Here is a 19,251-nt window from a genome sequence, read left to right as displayed (position 1 = left end):
CTTGTATTTTGATTTAATGATGATTGAAGTGTGTTATTTTTGGTTCAGTATCATGTAATGAATATAATCTGATTTAGAAAGAGATGATTTAACGGATGGCGGAGCATAACTCAATTACTGCAGAAAGGAATTAAGTTACAAGAGCTGAACTTTAATCCCTTATGCTGTGTCATGAACCCATGGATGGAGGAGTGAGAGGCTGCGGGATAGACGGGAAAGGATACAATGATGTCGACTGCGAGATAAGGTCAACTGTTGTCACGGATCTAGTGATAAGAGGCAACCACCCCCGTTTTCCTCTGAATCGGATGATACCGATAAACGCCCACTCTTAAAATAGAAAAGCCAGAGAGTTTAAAACTTATGAGAAAGCGGAACCAGGCGTTCTTTGTTCCTCTGTGCTCGAGTCGACAGCCACACGAAGATGCAGAATCAGCGGAGGACCACGCCCTGAAACCCCGGGGAGGTGGAGACATCGCACTGCTTAGAAAGGAACGGGGTCCGTTAGCCCACAGCCCGGGTTTCTGAGCGTAGACGGCTGTCCTACGCTCATCCCAAGGATCACAACCGGGCTACAGCAGACTTGGAGAACAGACGAAGATCATGGAGAGTCAAGAAACTGAGTCCATGGAGGACAGTCAGCAGTTCATCTTCGTTCTGTTCTAAGAAGGATTTTGCCTCATCAGGACGGGACTCTAACCAAGGACATACATTTTTCTGCTGCTGAGATCATTTCAACATCTGGGTATGAGTGGAATTGCATCCCAAGGCCTCACTTATCCATTCTAATGACACAGTATAGAGATACAGTTTTGGAAAGTTATGTGTGATTTTTAATCTCTTATATTAAAATTTTAATCCCACCATTAAAAGAAGCTGTATGTCCATTTTCCCCCTGCAAAAGCTGTCTAATAAAATATATTATAAATTCTAATTAGAGTTGTGGACAGTTTAATTTATTGAGTGTATTCTTGAGTTACTTCTTCTGATTAAAGTAAAATCAATGGTCATGATTCTAGAAATTAGGGAGCTTGGGACTCCTGCCGAGTCTCTAAAATTCATCCAGACTGTAACAAATGCATATTGTTGAAAGAGAGGGCTGCCGTTAACAGGAGCGGTTGTTGGAACCAAGCAGTTGCAGGGCCACTCAGCTGACTCTTACATGAACTGAAACAGGTTGTAGCTTCTGGACAGGAGGTAGTCGGAGTCTGGACACACCTCTCTCGCCGCCGGCTTAAACAGATTGTCCTCTATATGCTCAGCTGGAGTAATACTCAGGAGCTTTCCGGACCCGTTAGTAGAAGAGCTGGTCAGTAGTCAGTCAGACTATTGCGCAATAACACAAAATGTTTCTTTTTCTTATAGTAGAGATGAATTAATGCACTATTAGTCAGTGTTTACACCATGCAGAGTATTTCAAAATCAATTAAACATAGTTGAGTTTTTTGTGTGAAGTGTATCCAAGGTGAAATCCTTTGTGAAATTTAGTTGATAAAAAGTCCAACAATGAAATAATGAAGCAGCCCTTTAAAAAAAAAACAGATTTTATTGTGGTTATGTGTCTATTTTTACTCTTTTACAGAACACAAACATGTTTTTCTTTTAACATAAGTTTGATATTTTATCACCTGTTTTCTTTAGTCACTATTTACATTTTGAAATGTATTCAGAGAAATCTGGTAATATCTGCCCATCTGGTACATGTGTATGCTCTTTTCCTTTCTTTTTGCTCTCTTTACTTATTTTTATTTTGGGGGGGGAAATGAAAAGCTAAGAGCCCCCTGTGTACACATGCGCTGCCATCTTTTTCCGTTAAATTCTGTAAACATTGCTAACTTTTATCCTCGCATCTGACTTGCCTATATCCTTCAATTGCACAGTCCCACAGCTCCACAGTTTTCAGTCCATTCAAATCAATAAAGCTATGACTTCACAAATGCATTGCCTTTGCCATTAAGGTACATTCTCTTCAAACTCGGATTAGAATTTTGCAGAAATGAACACAAAGCCTCTGAGTTCGGCTGGAATTTGATTATTTAACAAATTATTTGGATTATTTAACAATATGTTCAAGAAGGCAAAAGGGTGATTTCTTGCCAGTGCAGTGGAAATGCATTTCTATAATAACAGTGATTCTGAAATTCAGACCAGTTCTTTAACTGATGTGTTCACTTGCACATCAGGCAGTACCGTTGGCGTACTGGGAAAGCTTATTCTCCAAGTCGCAGATCCGCTTCTCCTGAGACAAAACTGTGGCCTTCAGATTCTGAATCTCCTCCAGTAGCCTCTCAAGCAGCTGAGGCTGGACAGGAGGAAACGGGAAAGACGAGAAACACAGGGGGGAAAAGGAAAACGGAAAGTGATGAAAGGGGGGAGAATGATAAAGAAAGAAGGGAAAAGAAGGTCAAGGGTAGTGAGAAACTAAACCAAAACAGAGATGGGTGCTTGAAGGGAAAAGTTGTGCACAATAAGAAAAAGGTTCAACAGAGAGGGAAATGTTTGAAAAGCCGTATAAATGTAAAATCATTTATTTAGATGAAGTTCAAGCGAATCCCTGTGAAAACTAGCAAATCAGCAGATCAAGCTTTGGATGCTCAACATGTCCAAAACTTACAGGCAAGCTGTTGGTGTCCAAGGCGGACATGCTACGTCTGGTGGTGGGTCTGGAGTCCAGCACGTTCTTCTTCGCCACTTTGAGCTCTCGGCTCTTGGGCGGCACGTAGCCGTCCCTCATGGAGATGAGGATGGGATCTTCGTCACGGCCGTCCAGCCACTCTTCAGGCTCCATGGCGGGATCAGGCCCTGCCGTGTCAGGGTAAAGGTCATCCTGGAAGAGGTCCGACTGCCCCACACAGAGGCAAGCAGGAACCAGAGAGAGATTTTAGTCTGTTTATGTTTTGAACAATAAACTGTAGATCTTTGTTGCTACCAAATGTGGGCAGAGTCCCCAGAAAATGTAATCAAGTAAAGGTAAAAAGTAGCCATTACAAAAACTTACTCAAGAGTGAAAAAGTATTTGGTAAAAAGTCTACTCAAGTAACTGATTAAGTTATCAATGATTTAATATAAAAAAATGACATCCTCAGATGGACCAAATTAAAGTTAAGTGGAAATGTGGGTATTTTATGGATGAAAAATAATAATTCATATAAATAACAAAAAACGGTCAGGATTACTTACTTTTCTAGGAACTGTCATGGTGATGGGCTCGCACTTTTTGTCAAGCAGCTTGTATAACCTGGGACAGAATAAAGGAACGACAAACAGGAAAAGCAGAGCGATCCATCAGCCTCGAGTTTGTTTACACTTTGATTTCTGTTTTAAGGATGGCAAACGATTTACAGAAATGAGCGTTCATGATGTAACAGAAATTCAGAGTCTCAGCTTGAGGAAAAAATATTACAGAATGAATAAAAGCCTTTTTTTTATCAAGGTGTGTTGAAACCTATGGTTGAAACAACTTACAACTTGTAAGTAGCATAAAATGCACTTTAGGGAATAACAGAGACATAACAGAGAAAACACAACTTCTAAGGTTAATTTAGTCCAGCCTCCACTAACCATTTTCTACATCAGTGGTTCTTAACCTGGGTTCGATCGAACCTCAGGGGTTCGGTGAGTCAGAATCAGGGGTTCGGCGGAGCCTCTGCCGCGGAGGTAAAGACACACTTGTGTAAAGTGGTGATGACGTCCCGCTTTGCCATCACTTGCTGCAGAAGATCACGTTACATTGCTTAGCCAATCAGAGCTGCGAAGGAGCCCTGATTGAAGGAGCTCCACTCAGCATGGATTTGAACTTGTGTCTTTATTTACTTCAGCAAAGCTCACAGTTTTTACCAAATTCTGTAGCTTTCGGTGAACTTCTAAATCTGCTCCTTAGTCGCATCTTTTCGGGGTTGCTACTGCCTCTAGTGGCGTGGGGGTGGTAACACAACTAATATAATTACATTACTAAATCAGAATACCGCAAAGTCTTTATTTATTAATTTTTCATTCTCTTAAGAATGTAGAGCTAATTAAATGATCTAAATAAGACCTTAAAGTGGTTCCAGTTTCTCTCGATGGCCAACCCGTTGAAACTGGCAAATTTTAAATACCTTGGGTCGTTCCTGGACAGTCAGTTCAACTTTGCTGAAAACACTGACTATATTTTGAAGAACTGTTCTCAGAGACTCTACCTTTTAAGAAGACTTAGTGATCATGGGGTGACCCCATGATCACCCCATTGGGGGTGACCCCCATTGGGGAGTCTTGAACCTAGAGTTCAAGACTCTAGGTCTTGAACTCTAGGTTCAAGACCCAACTCTAGTTGGGTCTTGAATTTGGGGGGAAAAAAATCACATTTTATTTATCACTACAGAAGGGTTCAGTGAATGGGCATATGAAACTGGTGGGTTCGGTACCTCAAAAAAGGTTAAGAACCACTGTTCTACATCAAATTAAGTCGCATATTTTCACTTTTTAAAAAGCGGTAGAGCAGCAGCCGTCTTACCGTGCAATCTCACATTTGGTGACGTCCACTCCTCTCTTTGGCATGAAGCCCATCCCTCTCTGCGGCTCTTTACTGCTAAAGGTGCTGAGGTAATGGACGTACGGCGGCTCCTCCGTGATCTCAAAGTAACGGATACTACTGTCGCCCTGCACGGAAAAAACATTTAAACTAAAATATCTCTCCTAATCAGAGCCAGAAATATAGGACATATTTACAAAAGAAGCTGCATTCAGTGCTTTATATGTAGGATCAAATTGGAAGTTTCCATATGATTAGATAAATGGGGTCTTTTTCAGTTGATAGATAAACTGAAATGAGCTGAATTTAAAGAAAATGTTTTCTTATATTAGCTTACCTTCCCACACAAGTAGACCATGTTTGCGTCTGCATCATAATATGGTAACAATACTCCGTTACTCGTGTCCAGCTCCAAAAGTGCTATAGGCTCTTCAAAGTTTGTCTGAACAGAGTGAAAACAGCCAAAATGTGAAATATGATCAACTTGTGGTCCTTTGCCTTCTGATGCAGTGTGAAGCGTGTTTGTTACCGGATCCCAGAGGCCGAGCTCTCGCTGGCTCATCCGGGTGAATCCGGTGGTGAAAATGTTTCCGTCTCTGATGAAGATGGCTCTCATTGGTCGGATGCCTTCATGTGGAGCCAGACGTTCCTGTTAGGAAGCACCAGGAAAGATGGGACAACAGAAACTTTTTCAAGAACAAAGATAAGTCTGTTTTAAATTCTGATTCTCTATTCAAATCAACCAAAAACCTACATTTATCTATCTAAAGACTTATTAGATTTCTGTCTCTTTGGAAACATCGCTCTTAGAGAAGGAGGTTCTTAGTTTCCAAATTAAAAGCTTGACTTCTGTCTAACTTTGGTTCACACAGTGATATTTTTGAAGGCTGCAAACTGACATGAGGGAATCTCAAAAGCAGCAGATAAAAAGTGGGTGAACTAAACTGGGGATGCAGAGTCACAACAGGCCCAAGAAATTAAAATATATTCTAAAAGTCTTTATATATTTAGATTTTCTTTGCTATCTTTGAATCATATTAAACGTATTTACATGCATGCTTGCTTTTGCACAATCACTTACTCTGATTTTACAAATTTTTAAATAGCGTGTTTTTACAAACTGATCTACCTTATGGCAAATAATCTGACTTTTTCAGTGTTTAATAAACATTTACATTATGTAATTTTTTGAAAAAATGATGCGACTCAGTTGCACATCCCTTGAATTGCGAGTCAGATATTTTTATTTCTAATAACCGCACAGTATTTTCTGTTATAGTTTTATACAGTATATTATTATTATTGTTATTATTATTAATCTGGTTTTTATATATATATATTTTTTTAACGCTTTAATAACTTTTTTGTGTGAATCTTTTGCTTCAATTTCCCCTTTGTAGGACAATAAAGGATGTTTCTATTCTATTCTATTCTATTCTATTCTATTCTATTCTATTCTATTCTATTCTAGTAAACTTGTCATTGTGGGTCATTCTACTCCAAAATGAATTCTGATCATGTTTGACACTTTATTTCTATATATAAAAAACCTTTTTCACTCTTTTACCATACACCACACTGTTTTGGTCACATAGTCACATAAAATCCCAACCAAACTCATTGAAGTTTGCGGCAATAAGATGGGAAAATGTAAAAAGTTTAATCGGTTAGTACTTCCTGACTCACCGCCACCACTTCCCTCTTTCGGGGGTCACAGACACGCAGGCGTCGATCCTTACAGGTGGTGCAAAACAAGCTGCCGTTTCGGTTCCAACTGACGCTGTAGATGAGGTCCGGATGGTCGTCCATGGATATGAGAGGTTCGCCTGTTCCCACGTTCCAGATTATTATCAGATTGTCACTGCCTGGAAGCAGACAGAGTCAGAAAAGAAAGATTTTAGTCAATGCCTTTTCTGGTTCAAGCACATTACTAGTTACATTTACTCAATTATATTTACTTCAGTAATGTTTCTTGAAAAAATTTACTTTTAGGAGTATTTTTACTATGCTGTGCTTTTTTACTTTTAGAGGAATAATTTTATTTTGAAATATCTCCACCCTTCCTTGAGTAAAGTGTCTGGATTTTCTACCCACTGAATGAAAAACAAACATGTAAAAATTCACCAGACACACACCTGCAGTTTCTGTTAAAGTTTTATAAGTAACTGAAGAGAGAGAAACTGATTTGGAAAAATTTTTCTTTTGCCTGATTTTATATATGAATTATTGTCATTTTGGTCCTTAAAATACCAAAATTTCCACTTAACTCTATATTTTGGTCCATCCGGTGATGTAATTTAAAAATACTGAAGTAATTCCAGGATGGCTACTTTTTACTTTTACTTGAGTGATTTTATTTTGAAGCACTGCCACTCCTCTGTGAGTTTTCGGGTCCTGAGCTCAGGTCTGCTGCCTGATGAAGATCTGTGTCTGCGTCAGTGAAACCCACCAGCAGTGAGGAGGATGTTGCGTGCGGTCGGGTGCCAGCTGACGATGCCGACCCGTTTGGAGTGACCCTCCAGCACCACGATGGGATCGGACAGGGGGCGGGTCAGGGAGTGATCTGGGATTTGCCAAACCTGAAAAATATCATAAAAAACTGTCTTTATTACTGGTTTTTTTACAGCTTTGCAGAGATATTCATGCAAAATGACATAAGTTAATCAATTAAATATTTGATTACATCTCAAGTAATATTAATATATTATGTTTAAACAGTTTGATATACATCAGCTTAGAGGGTGGCAGCATATTAGAGTAACTCTGGGCTTTTTTGAGATTTGTTATTTTATTTTTCAATGAAAGAGAAATTGTTTTTATCTTTTTACAACCATTCCTTCTTGTTTTGGATGCTGATTTATACTTTTATTTAATTTTTCTTTGGGATAAACAAAGTATTTATGAATTGAATAGCATTGAATTGCAGAGATAAATCGATATATAAATCACAAAGATAAAATACTAAGAATTCAATATTTTATCATGCCAAAAATAAACAAATGAGAGATTTTTTTGTTGTTTTTTTTAACTAAAATGTTTTATTTTTCAGCTAAATTCAGCAAACAGCCCCACCTAAATTGATTTCTAAATTTTTAGGGAAAAATTATGATATTTCTTTCTGCAGATTTAAACCATCAATAAAGTTACGGACACAACTTAAAGCCTGTTGTCTCTTAAAAGTTCACTTTTAAATCTTAATGCATTCTGCATTTAGACATCTTCACATTAAATCAATTATGGTCAAACTTTTTCACAAATGGGTCAAAAAAGGGTGGAAATTTATTTATTATGTATTTTGATTAATTTCTTATCATGATAAAACTTTGATTCACTGATTCCACATAGATATTATTTACTGTCGAATCAAAACCGTCTGTATTGTCAGGATTAATAGTTTTATTTTTCTTTCCACTGTTTGATCAATAAAAGCATCAATAAAAGTTACAATGAGCCATTTAGTGATACAAAATAAATCACATTTTTATGTCCTAAAGAAAGTTTTCAAGAGTATTATTTGTGTGATTGGTGTGGCACAGAGTCGCAGCGATTTACTACTTATCACCTAACAAAGATGCAATAAATAGTTCTCATCATCTCTTTTAGTGTTATCACAACAGTACAGCAAAAATATAAAATAACATTTTATTCATTTATATATTTTTCTGTATAAAAACGTTTCCAGAAGAGTTTTTTTTTTTTAAAGCATGACAGGTTGCCATGGCGACAGAGCCAGGTAATAAGTAACCCGGCTTCGTGAGTCTGAAAATCCGTCTTAGAACCCAAAGTTACCCTGATAAAAACACTCATCCTGGTTTGTGACAGTCCCAAGGTGATGACTGAACTACTTCACAACACACACACACACACACACACACACACACACACACACGCACACACACACACGCACGCACGCACACACACTCTCTCTAAAGAACCGTTTGCTGGAGCAATGACCCGAAATAAGGAGAATGACTTCACAGTTTTGGCCTTTCTGCAAATCCACTACAGTAACAGCTGCGACTGTCTGTCTGTGTGCTGTTTGATATAAACAAAGCCCACACGCACACACCTAATAAACACACACACACAATAAACACACACATACTCAAACAGCGTCCATGCAGCTGCTGCCAGAAAAGAAGAAGCAATTCAGTCTTCACATTCCTGCAGCCGTGACACGACAAGTGGGCGGATCAGTGACAGGTGCTGCGATGCACATATGTTGAAACAAGCTGCCGTTTTACTACAAAAAATGTTACATCAGAACATATGCGCACAGACTTAAATCACTCTGCTAGAATATTTAACATTTAAAAATGAAAACGTTTGAGATTAAGTTGCAGTTTGTCTGCTCTGATGCAGAGTTTGATATAAAATATCTTTTGAGGAAAATAATGTTCAATAAATTCCAGTTAAAGCGTGTTTTGTTTATATCCTAACCAAAGAAACAAATCAGGTTTTGGACAATACAATGTCATTATTAGATGCATGACCAGAAATCTTTGTAAAAAGGTTTCAATCTGATGGGTTTTCTTATGAATCCCACCAGACAAAACTCCGAACCTGCTGCCTCCTCCTCCAGCCTACTGCCTCCTTTTTAAGGAAAACAGTACTGAGAAATTCAAGTAATATGAATAAAGAAGAAAAGCTAGAAAATACATTTTACATTTTTAATGAACTGCACTTGAAATACAGTTTCTGGTGGAGAAAACATATGATAAACCACATATTTCATCCCACTTATAGTGTCTAAAATCACACACAGGTGATCAGAACACCATTACTCAACATTCTGAAGAAATGTTGATATTTCAGGTATTTCATTTTGTTCACTTCTGACAGCTGAAGTGAAACTGAACCCATAATTATTAGAAAGATGTTTGAAACCCTAAAGGTTGTTAAGAGGCATCAAAATCAGATGTTTTACTCAGCAACCATGTTCAGCTGCGCCTGTCAAAGAAAGACAAAGCAAACCAGAAAATACTCAAATCTGTAACATTTCAGGACCTACAGCAGGGTTTGAAAACTCATTCATTTCCTGACAACAAGCAGATGAATCAGGAGATTCAGCAGATTAATATCAGTGTCCCAGCTTAATAGATCAACCATTTAAATCCATGATGTATTCTCCACACAAACACATCTAAACACGAGAAGAATACAGAAATGGTCCTGACCATTGCTGTGCAGTCTTCTGAGCAGCTGGCCAGGATGTTGTCGTCATGAGGGCACCAGTCGATGTCCAGGATGGGTCCAGAGTGGCCGATGACCAGCGGGTAGTTCTTATCCACACGGCCTGTCTGCAGCGCCAGGGGCAGACACATGCAAGAAAGAATATTATAAAATAGCTGCATTTTTCAACTCGTTTAGCCAAAATGTAAAGCAATGTATAAATATAATTAAAGAGAAAATTCAAGCCTTAGCACAAAACGATTCAATTCAGTTTTTATTTATATTTTATTTAGATTATTTACATTGGGTTTGAAAAAGCACAGCTCTTTAAAACAAATAAGAGACGACTGAACTGAACCACATTGAAAACCTTCTGGTTAATCCACCAAATATCTGAAATCTTCCTGAGTTAAAACATTATTATTGTTGTTTCTAAATGAATATGAACTTGTTTTCTTTGCATTATTTAAGGTCTGACAGCATCTTTTTTGTTATTTTGACCACTTCTCATTTTCTGCAAATAAATACTAAATATTTGCTTGTAATTTCAGACATGTTGTCAGAAGTTCATAGAATAAAAGAACAAAGTTCATTTTACTCAAACATAAACCTACAAAGAGTAAAATCAGATCAGAGAAACTGATCATTTTAAGTGAGATATATATATATATATATATATATATATATATATATATATATATATATAAAAGACGGATATATATAACACACCGTGCTGGATGATGAAAGCAGTCGCTCTCTCCTACTTTCGCCTGCTATCGAGGTAAAGTGCTAACTAGCATTTTCTCATGTTTCTGGATAAACATTGTGGCTGTAGCCACATGCTATCATAGCGGCCTCTTAAATAAACAGATTGCATAAGGAAAAAGAAAAGCAAAAATGTGTTTCTTATCATGTATGAGCATTAGAAATATCCCTGCCTCCACAGACACACACACTCGGCGTATTAATAGATCGAATGACAAGCTGTTGAAAGGGGAGTTTTTCTTGTTGCCTGTTGGGGGGAGGAGGATGAAGATCACCCTGCGGCATATAAATAGCACGACTGTTCACCATGACTTTTCACTGAGTTTGAAAATGCTGGAGATTACTTTGCATTTTTCAACTCTTTTCCACAAATTTCAAAAAGATTTTAAAATGTTCCTGTTTAAAATTAAGAAGACAAATCAATTGAAATTGCTTCTTATGATTTATGCTTGTGTTTTCAAATGTCGCAAACGTTGTGGACGTTTTACCACTAAGGGTAACAGATCACTTTGGCCAAATACTTAAAATTATGAAGCCTTAAAGATATAAAAACACTGAATGCCAATATTATTTTAACATTTTTCAAAAGCTCGTCAATTTTACCACCTGCTGTGAAATTTAAAAAACTCAGCTCAAATAGTTTCTGCAGATATTTATGATTATTGTAAAACTGCTAGGAAGAGCAGGTAAAAAAATCTCAGCGTAAAAAGACCAAAAATAACAAAAAAGTTTATAAATATTAGAAAAAAGAAACTATCATGATTTAACAGGCTGGTAGAATTAGCATAAAATAAAAACATTTAATAAGATCTAACTGCTTTTATTTAATGATTAATTTATTTATATTGTTCAAAATTAATTAACTCATAATTGCAGGTATGTACAACAATTAGCTATTATTTTCATTATCTATTATTTTTCAATTATGAAAATGTTGTCACTTTTTGTTTTTTTATTTTGCAAGGGAATTGATCAGAATATTTGATATTTTGTAGCATTTTAACTCATAAGATAAAAGTTATGGATGATTCACTTCATAAAAATAATAAAAACTATCATTATCACTGGACCATAAAAATGTACCATGGTAAATTTAAACACGCTTTAATGTTGTACAAATGCTGTAAATCTAGGCACTTTTATATATTTTTATTTAAAAAATAAGTACGATAGATGAAATGCAACAAAGCAGCATTCCTTGTTGTTATTTTTATTTTCTTTTTAGTAACAATCCCCAGTTCATTTTAAAAACCGCCGTAATTATTTTCTCACTCTGGCCTCGGTCGTCGCTTTTACCTTCCAGCCTTAAAGGAGGAGATATTGACTTTTCTGTGTATTTCAAACATTTGGGGTCAAAGCAAATATTTGACCCCACACAGCTGAACGTTTTGTCATGAATGACTGGAGCCTGGAGTAGCTGAATACTACAAGAAACTCAACCTTGAAACAACATTTAAACGTCGTCTAAAGCCTCTTCTACTGAGTGTTGTTACAAAAACTGAAATTTAATACAAGTTTAGTCGTAGTGGAGTGAAGACGAACCACGATCATGTTCTCAAAATCGAATGACACGTTTAAAAATGAAAAAAATTACAAATTTTTTGCAACTTATATTGCCATGAAAAATAAATTCTGTAATTATTGAAAAAACATTTCTCTTCTTTCTCCTTCTTTTCACTCATGTAGAGTAAATCTTCTAACGATAAAATTTGTTAAATCGAGTGAATAAACTTATTGATCGATTGAAAGTCAGAGTATCCCTGGTTTTGATTAAATGCATATAAACTTCTGAATTTGAAGGAGAAAAAAAAGTATCTGAAAATATTCTCAATAAGTTTTTTGGCATTTAACAAATATAAATAATTTTGGGAATTATGACCGAAAGCAAAAGAAGTTTGGTCTGATTTAAATGTGTTCCTGTCTTTCTATTCATGTATGTAAATATCTTTTTTCAGTTATGAATCTGTTTATGGTAAATAACCTTAAAACAGAAATGACAGAAATTATGTTAAAAATGTAAATCATCCATGAAACGTATTAAAATTTACAAGCAGCTGTTATTTAACAAAAAATCACCATGGGAAATACAATCAGGATGACGTGTGACAGCTATTTTGAATTTCACCAATTATTAACTTATTTTTATTAACCTTAAAAATAATGTAAATGTCCCTACAGTAACTTGTCATCTGTCACTGTACTTTATATGTAATAAAAAATTTCAAATTTCAAGGTTAAGAGCGTGTTTTATCCGTAAATTATCCAAAACAGATTTAATACACCTGAAAATAAAGGAAATAACAGAAATATCATTACAGTACTTAAGTAAAGAACGACAAAGAAACTATAAAACCTTCAGCAGCCTATTATTAGTAAAACTTTGAATTTATGATAATTTACAGCAAAATGTTCCAGTGTGTCAACATTAAATCCTTTGACCCACCTTGGAGAGGGGCAGGACGAGGAACGCTCCTCCTCCACTCGACTCGACGATGACGGCCAGAAACTTTGGGTTGACGGCGCAGAAGGAGCTGTCCCACGTCACCTTGGAGACGCGGATGTCATCGTAACCCTGCTCAGCCTTGACCGCCTGCCCGAAGACGTGGCGAAACTTACTCTGCCGCACGATGCTGCGACTCATGACTGGACAAGAGGAGGAAGAGAGAGGAGGGCAAGGATGAGCAGAGAGGAATGGAAACTGTCATTAAACAAAAGTAACTCAAAACTCAACTTATAAGATGTGGCAGAAAAGTAACTCCACATCAAAGTCTGGTCTGACTTGGGAAGTAAATTTAGTAAATTCCCACTGCAGCCTGTAGTGACCCAATTCCGATTTTTTGGCAATTCCGATTTTTTTGCCGGGGCCGTTCACACTGCCAGTAAATGCGACCTGTATGTGTTCTGCAGTGTAAACGGACTAACGACCTGAGAGTGTCCCGCATGCGCAGTAGAGGGCGCTATAACGTCAGCGTTCTCAGTGTTCTGCCAACCGCCATAAAAAGAAGAAGAAGAGCTCAGTGTTTGCGGAAGTAAATATGGAGGCTAACGGTGGAGCTTAGCTTACATATTTGAAGTTGTTGTCCAACCGTAGCAGCATATTAACAACTTAATCCTCATTATAGTCCGTCATGATTGTTGTTTTTCTTCCCACCTGCGTGTATCAGGACGCATAATAGTGAGATTTGTTGAGAATCAGTGACGTTCAGTTCGGATGAATGCGACCTGGACGTTATGGTCACATTTGAATCGGATACGTATCGGATATGGGTCACATTCGAAAAAGAATCCGACCTGTGCTGTTCACACTGCCATGAAAAGATCGGATACAGGTGGCATTACGTCAAAAAAAAAAAAAGAAATCGGAATTGGGTCACTTCAGGCTGCAGTGAACGCACCTTATTCTGCTGCAAGGCGAATGCTATTAAGTTTTGCTATAAGTTTAACATTACGTTGTGTTGGTAATTGGGACTCTTATTACTAAGTCAAATATCTTAAGGCATGTTTGATATAAAACAACTGAAGGTAATATCTGCTTGATTGCGCTATAAATTGAAAAATATGTAACCCTGCTCCTTCAAAGTCCTAAAGTAGAAAATCTGAGCTTCTACCCGGTCCAGGAGTTTCCATTTCTTAGTTAGTTGATTTCAACGTGAAATATGAAGAAGTTCTGCTTCAGCCTAATTTTCTGATATCTCAACTTGTGTTACACAATAAGATTATATTTAATTTTTAATTAAACAATTATTTTTGATTAATAAAGTATTTTTGAATTTAAATTCATGGTGGATTCTTTGATGGTAAAATAGTCAGGTCCTAAAACTTCCCCAAACCATGACTCTTCCAGCTCCGTGCTTCACAATTCGTGAGTCTTTTTTTTTTTTTTTTTTTTTAAGTCCAAAGTGAGCTCTGTTTGGCTGTTGAGCAATACAGACAATCTGGTCTTTGTCTATATTCTTTCTACCAAAATGTTTGTCCTTTATTCAACTTGTTTTTCTTTCAGATGAACATAAACTGCAGTTTTCCTTTGAACTGATAAAACTACAAACTGTTTCATAGTTATTACATCCTTCAGATTCTGATGCCACAGAAAGGAGTAAGAAAATTATACTTCTTTAAACAAGTTAATCAAATTTCAAAATATAAATTTTAATCAAAATGTATTTCTTCCAATGTAAAATCTTAGTAAAGTAATAAATGTGTTGGAGTTTCATTTTTGCAGTGTTATATGTATGGTACAAACATAAATTAAACATTTTTATTCCTGTAACCAACAAAAAAGTATTTTATATTATATGAAAATTACTTTTGGAAAGATGAGCGCAACCTTAAACTGGCATTGGTCACCTGTAATAATTAGATCCGCCACCAGAGGGCAGAATACCAGAGTATGATTTTAGACAACAGGTTTTTAAGACAAATACAAAATTTGTTAAATAGTTTAAGGTCTTAGTAACATGCATATAAAAATTATAAGTTTTCATTTCTTGGGTTAAGGAATATAGACTGAAATCTTAAATATAGTTGTGATGCTGAGATTGTTCTACTTCAACCGAAAAATAAATAATAACAAATACAGTTTGAAAGATGGAAACTTTCTACTTGTTTGCATTTCAAGTTGTTTTCGTATTATTGTTCACTGATTACAGATTCTTCAAAACACTTTAGTTTGACCGTTTTTTAAGAAGACATTTTAGTTTCTCCACAAATATAAAAAGCTACTGCGGTTTTCATGAAATAGACGTTTCACCACTCCTCAATTTATCCACAAGTAAAGTATTGTTAAACTATTTTAATTCAATTAAATCTTAAATTTCAATTATTTTATTTTTACATTCTTAAAGAAAAAAGACGAGTTATTTTAAATGTATTTTTATTTACTTCTGCTTCAGCATTCATCTTGAAGTTGAAACGTCTTCTGCTTCCATCATTGTTTAACTGAAGCAGCTTTAAATAACCCTGAGTGTGTGTTAGCTACATGAAATAACAGCCCATCTGCATGTTTTAGCTCCGTTTGTTGACTGACATGTAGCTGTCCTGTGGCCACTGCAGACAGCAGATCCCTAATCCTCCAAAACACTGGGGATATTGTATAACCGAGATGATATTAATAGTTGATTGTCCCAGCAAACACTGTGTGCGATCAAAACATCAAAAGCAAACACACATAATACGGATAGAGCAGATAAAAGGTGGGAGAGAAAATAAAAATCTACATCTGCTTGGATGTTATCCTGATGACAGTATGACAATAGGTTTTAGCTGCACAAAGGTCAAAGTTTAAAATTAAATCTAAAATAAAGAAGACGACTATTTTAGATGCTCCTTGTTGCTCAGAAACCTTTACTCTAATTTTTAAAAAAGTGTCAATATATATATATATATTTTAATATCTAAAGGTCTTTAAAGTTTTACTTTGGCTAAAGAACTTTTGTTTTTCACCCCAGATTATTTTCAGAGGACAGATTTTTGCTTATCAAGCCACTTTAATTCCAGACCTTTGAAACATTTTGGTAGAAAGTAGCTCCAAAACTCAAACACCCAAGCAGCGTTATTTTACAAAACATGCAACTAGAACTATTATTTAATCACTAATTGTTGCCAGCCTATCTCAATAACAGTTTGATCCAATTCCTTTGGATAAAAAAATAAATTTCATCACCACTGACTTGGAGTAACGCAGCCTGGCCACGAAAAGAACAGAACTGCTAAGTGGTTGTAAAATTGTTTTTAAAAAAAACATTTTGCTTATAAAGTACAAATCTTTTTCCCGGTCCCATTTATTTTGAATGACTAATTGGGGAATATTCTGTGACAGGGAAATAGGTCAACAAGCAGTCAATGTCCAAAGAATAAAGAAACTTTTAGAGAATGTACAGAACAAATGTGTTTCTTATAATGAAGCCTTGAAGAGAGTCTGCTGAAACGGGGATGTTGGTTGAGTTCACAGTACATAATCCAGAAATGACCTCAGAGACGAGGGGAGACATGAGTGTGATGAGAGGACAGAAAGCCCTCGCTGCTTTCCTAGAAGCTCTACTTTATCTAGAGATTTACATTCCAGACTGGCAACTGTGGGGCGTTCAGGGCCCCTCGATCCGCACCTTCAAACTGTGGTTGGTTTATGTTTTTATATATTTCAACAATGTTAAAACTTGACTGCTGAAAAAGGGGATTTTGGAGTGTAATAAATATAAGACGTTACAATTATTTCACATTTATCGAGCATATAACTTTCTGAACTGCTGGATATAATGGTTGAGAAAATTGCAAACATTCAATGCCTAACTTATTTTGATTAAAAGCTAATGTGTTCACATTGGGTGACACGTTAATGAATATATCAACAATGTACGAGCCACAACAAATCTCCGATTTGGAGCAAGAACCTAAGTTTGTATTTAGCTTGAAGTAGCTTAGCAACAGCTAAGCTAATGTCAAACTTGCTAACTAGCTTCGCTGCTCAACTCTAAGGCTGTATTTGCCAATGAACAACATCTTAGCTCTAATTTGAGTAAATGTAATTTTAAAAAGTTTGTTACTATAAATCAATTCTTATTTTTTTCTACCATGTTTGGTTTCATTCACTCAGCTAGGTGTGTTTGTGATTCTACTGCCAACAAGGTTAGCAGCAGAAGATCCAAAAGAAATGTTTGCAGATTAAAGACTGCAGCCATGAAATGTTTCTTTAACAGGAAGATATATTTGGGATTGAGGAACTGGTTTTAAATACATGTGAAGGAAGAGAAATTTGAATTAATGCATGTTATTATCCCGTTGTTTACAAACTGTTAATGCTGCTGGTATTTTGCACGTCCTTTTCATGAATTAAAAATAAAATTTCAAACGCTGCCAGTGAAGCTTGTAACGGTGGCGTCCCAAACCTGCAGCATGGTCAGCTGGTGGTCTGAGCTTGTTTTTGATTTTGATTTTTTTAACAACAAAAAAACAGTTCTGTCAACATAGCTAAATAAAACTAGGGGTTACCTTATGGTCTAAATTTCACAGCTGCTATTTTTTGGTTTATATGTATTTTGTAGCACAAATTTACAGGCTATTTTGTTACGTTTTAATCCTAGGAATGTTTGTTTTTTAACAAAGAAATAATTATAATCTGCCATTGTAATATAGCTAAATAAAACTTTAAATTATCTTATTCGTTTTGGTGTGCACACTTCCAATATTTCTAGACATTAACTTTGTTGAGATGTCTCTGGAAAAAAAAAAAAAAAAAAAAAAAGCTTTGCTTTGCTTTTAAATATGATGATCTACCAATTAAATATTTATTGAAATAAAAAATAGTAATTATATGGGTTACACTAACAGTTTGTTTTAAAAGTGCGCTGTTTTGGCCTTTTCAGTAATTATGTGTAACTGATATATCCATAAGTGGGAAAAAAAAATCTCCGAAAACTGTCCTCAGTCTTGTACAGGTTAATGAGCCCCGTTCGTGTGTGTGAGAGCTGCGCATGGCACGGAGCGAAAGAATGACACGGCCACTTTCCTAATATAGACATGACAAACTGATGCGTCCCACCCGGAGGGCCCGCTCCTCCCACCTGCCTGCAACGTCCCAAATAGTCCCAGAAAGCAGGCGGCGGCCCCTGTGGCGCTCTGCCGCTAATGAACAGACAGTAAATTTAAACAGCCGCTGCGAACAGCCTGCGCAAACACTCATAAACACCGGCTCATAAGTCTCAAGAGGTGAAGGGCGTCAGAGGTCGGTTGATCTACCTGCAAAACGCACTAAAGAAATGGCAGCAGTGCAGAGTCACTGAGTGCTCAGTCCTTTCTGTCTCCATGCGTCAGGACGCACAGCAATAAATAACCCGACGCACCTCTAACGCCAATGCAGCAAACACCGACACGCAGCTCACCTCAGGTTTTGGGGAGTCCCCTCTTCCCTAGAGAACTTCTTCTGCGGTGTTGCCTCCTTCTTCTTCTTCTTCTTCTCTTCCTCTTGATGGCTTATGAGTTATATGAAGTCCCACGGTCCGCTGTCCTGGAGTGCAGAGTCCTGGCGAGGGGACGCACTGGGTGACTGCGCGACGCTCCTCGGCAGGGGGAGAGAAAGAGGGGAGACAGCGCCGGGGCAGAGCAGGCAAGACAGGGCGGTGGGAGGACGGGGGAGGGTGGGTTACCGTCTATTTTAGACCAGGCTCCGTCAGTACGGGGAAACGCGAACATAGGGGCGGGGGGGGATGTGCGGACACTGCCGACCAGAGGTCAATCACTGATGCCCCCTGGCTATTAGGGGCTAAATAAGTGATAACACTGTTAAAACCAACTGTTAGAATTACATGAATAAAACTGATGCAGCAACTTTTGATGCATTGAATGCGAGTGGAAAAGTTAAAGTAAAAAGATCTATTTTATCATATTATCTGAATGATGTAGACAAAATTATATTCAAATTTGGGTATTTTTAAAATGAGTCAAAATAAATAGCATCTTCACAAAAAAGTTAGATAATTTATCAGTTGAACACTTTTGAAACAGATATATTAGAAAAACTTAACTGATGTTTACGAGCAATCTTTGAACATCTTAAACAATGGGACTCTTGTGAAAGCTGTGTTTTGCAACTTGGCTTGATTACAATCCTCTGCTATCATTTATAATCAATTTATAATTATTTAACTGGCAAATCATTTGACTGTAGAGAGGATTTTTGTCCAACGTAACCACTCACTTTTTCTTCCATTTATGTTTCTATATTACCAAAAGCTCTTTAATAAAGAACATTGGTATTTTAACATTTTAAGGAATTATATACAGAATCAAAACATATTATGGTTCCATTTTGC

At 36.7% G+C, this 19,251-nt stretch overlaps 1 protein-coding gene across 1 annotated transcript; it reads right to left on the bottom strand.

The window, feature by feature from the left end:
* Positions 1-1,526: 1,526 nt before the first annotated feature.
* Positions 1,527-18,555, bottom strand: coro6 (coronin 6). Its single transcript, XM_008427384.3, has 11 exons — positions 18,322-18,555; positions 12,891-13,090; positions 9,688-9,810; positions 6,960-7,089; positions 6,197-6,375; positions 5,040-5,159; positions 4,848-4,952; positions 4,493-4,638; positions 3,181-3,238; positions 2,615-2,842; positions 1,527-2,302 (listed from the first exon to the last, which is right to left on the bottom strand). The coding sequence occupies exons 2-11, from the start codon at positions 13,086-13,088 to the stop codon at positions 2,180-2,182; spliced, it is 1,410 nt and encodes a 469-aa protein (XP_008425606.1). The 5' UTR covers positions 13,089-13,090; positions 18,322-18,555; the 3' UTR covers positions 1,527-2,179.
* Between the last annotated feature and the right edge of the window lie 696 nt (positions 18,556-19,251).

This window comes from Poecilia reticulata, chromosome 14 (assembly GCF_904066995.2).
Source record: "Poecilia reticulata chromosome 14, P_reticulata-male-v2, whole genome shotgun sequence".
Lineage (NCBI taxonomy): Eukaryota > Metazoa > Chordata > Actinopteri > Cyprinodontiformes > Poeciliidae > Poecilia > Poecilia reticulata.
The sequence above is the reverse complement of the archived record's forward strand: the minus strand, read 5'-3'. Positions and strand labels throughout refer to the sequence as shown.

Coding starts and splice junctions, on each gene's coding strand:
- coro6 (XM_008427384.3), bottom strand. CDS start 13,088: ATGAGTCGCAGCATCGTGCGGCAGAGTAAGTTTCGCCACGTCTTCGGG. Junction 7,090..9,687: donor CAGAAGACTGCACAGCAATG/GTCAGGACCATT, acceptor GATATTTTTCAG/GTTTGGCAAATCCCAGATCA. Junction 2,303..2,614: donor TGGACACCAACAGCTTGCCT/GTAAGTTTTGGA, acceptor CCTCCTGTCCAG/CCTCAGCTGCTTGAGAGGCT.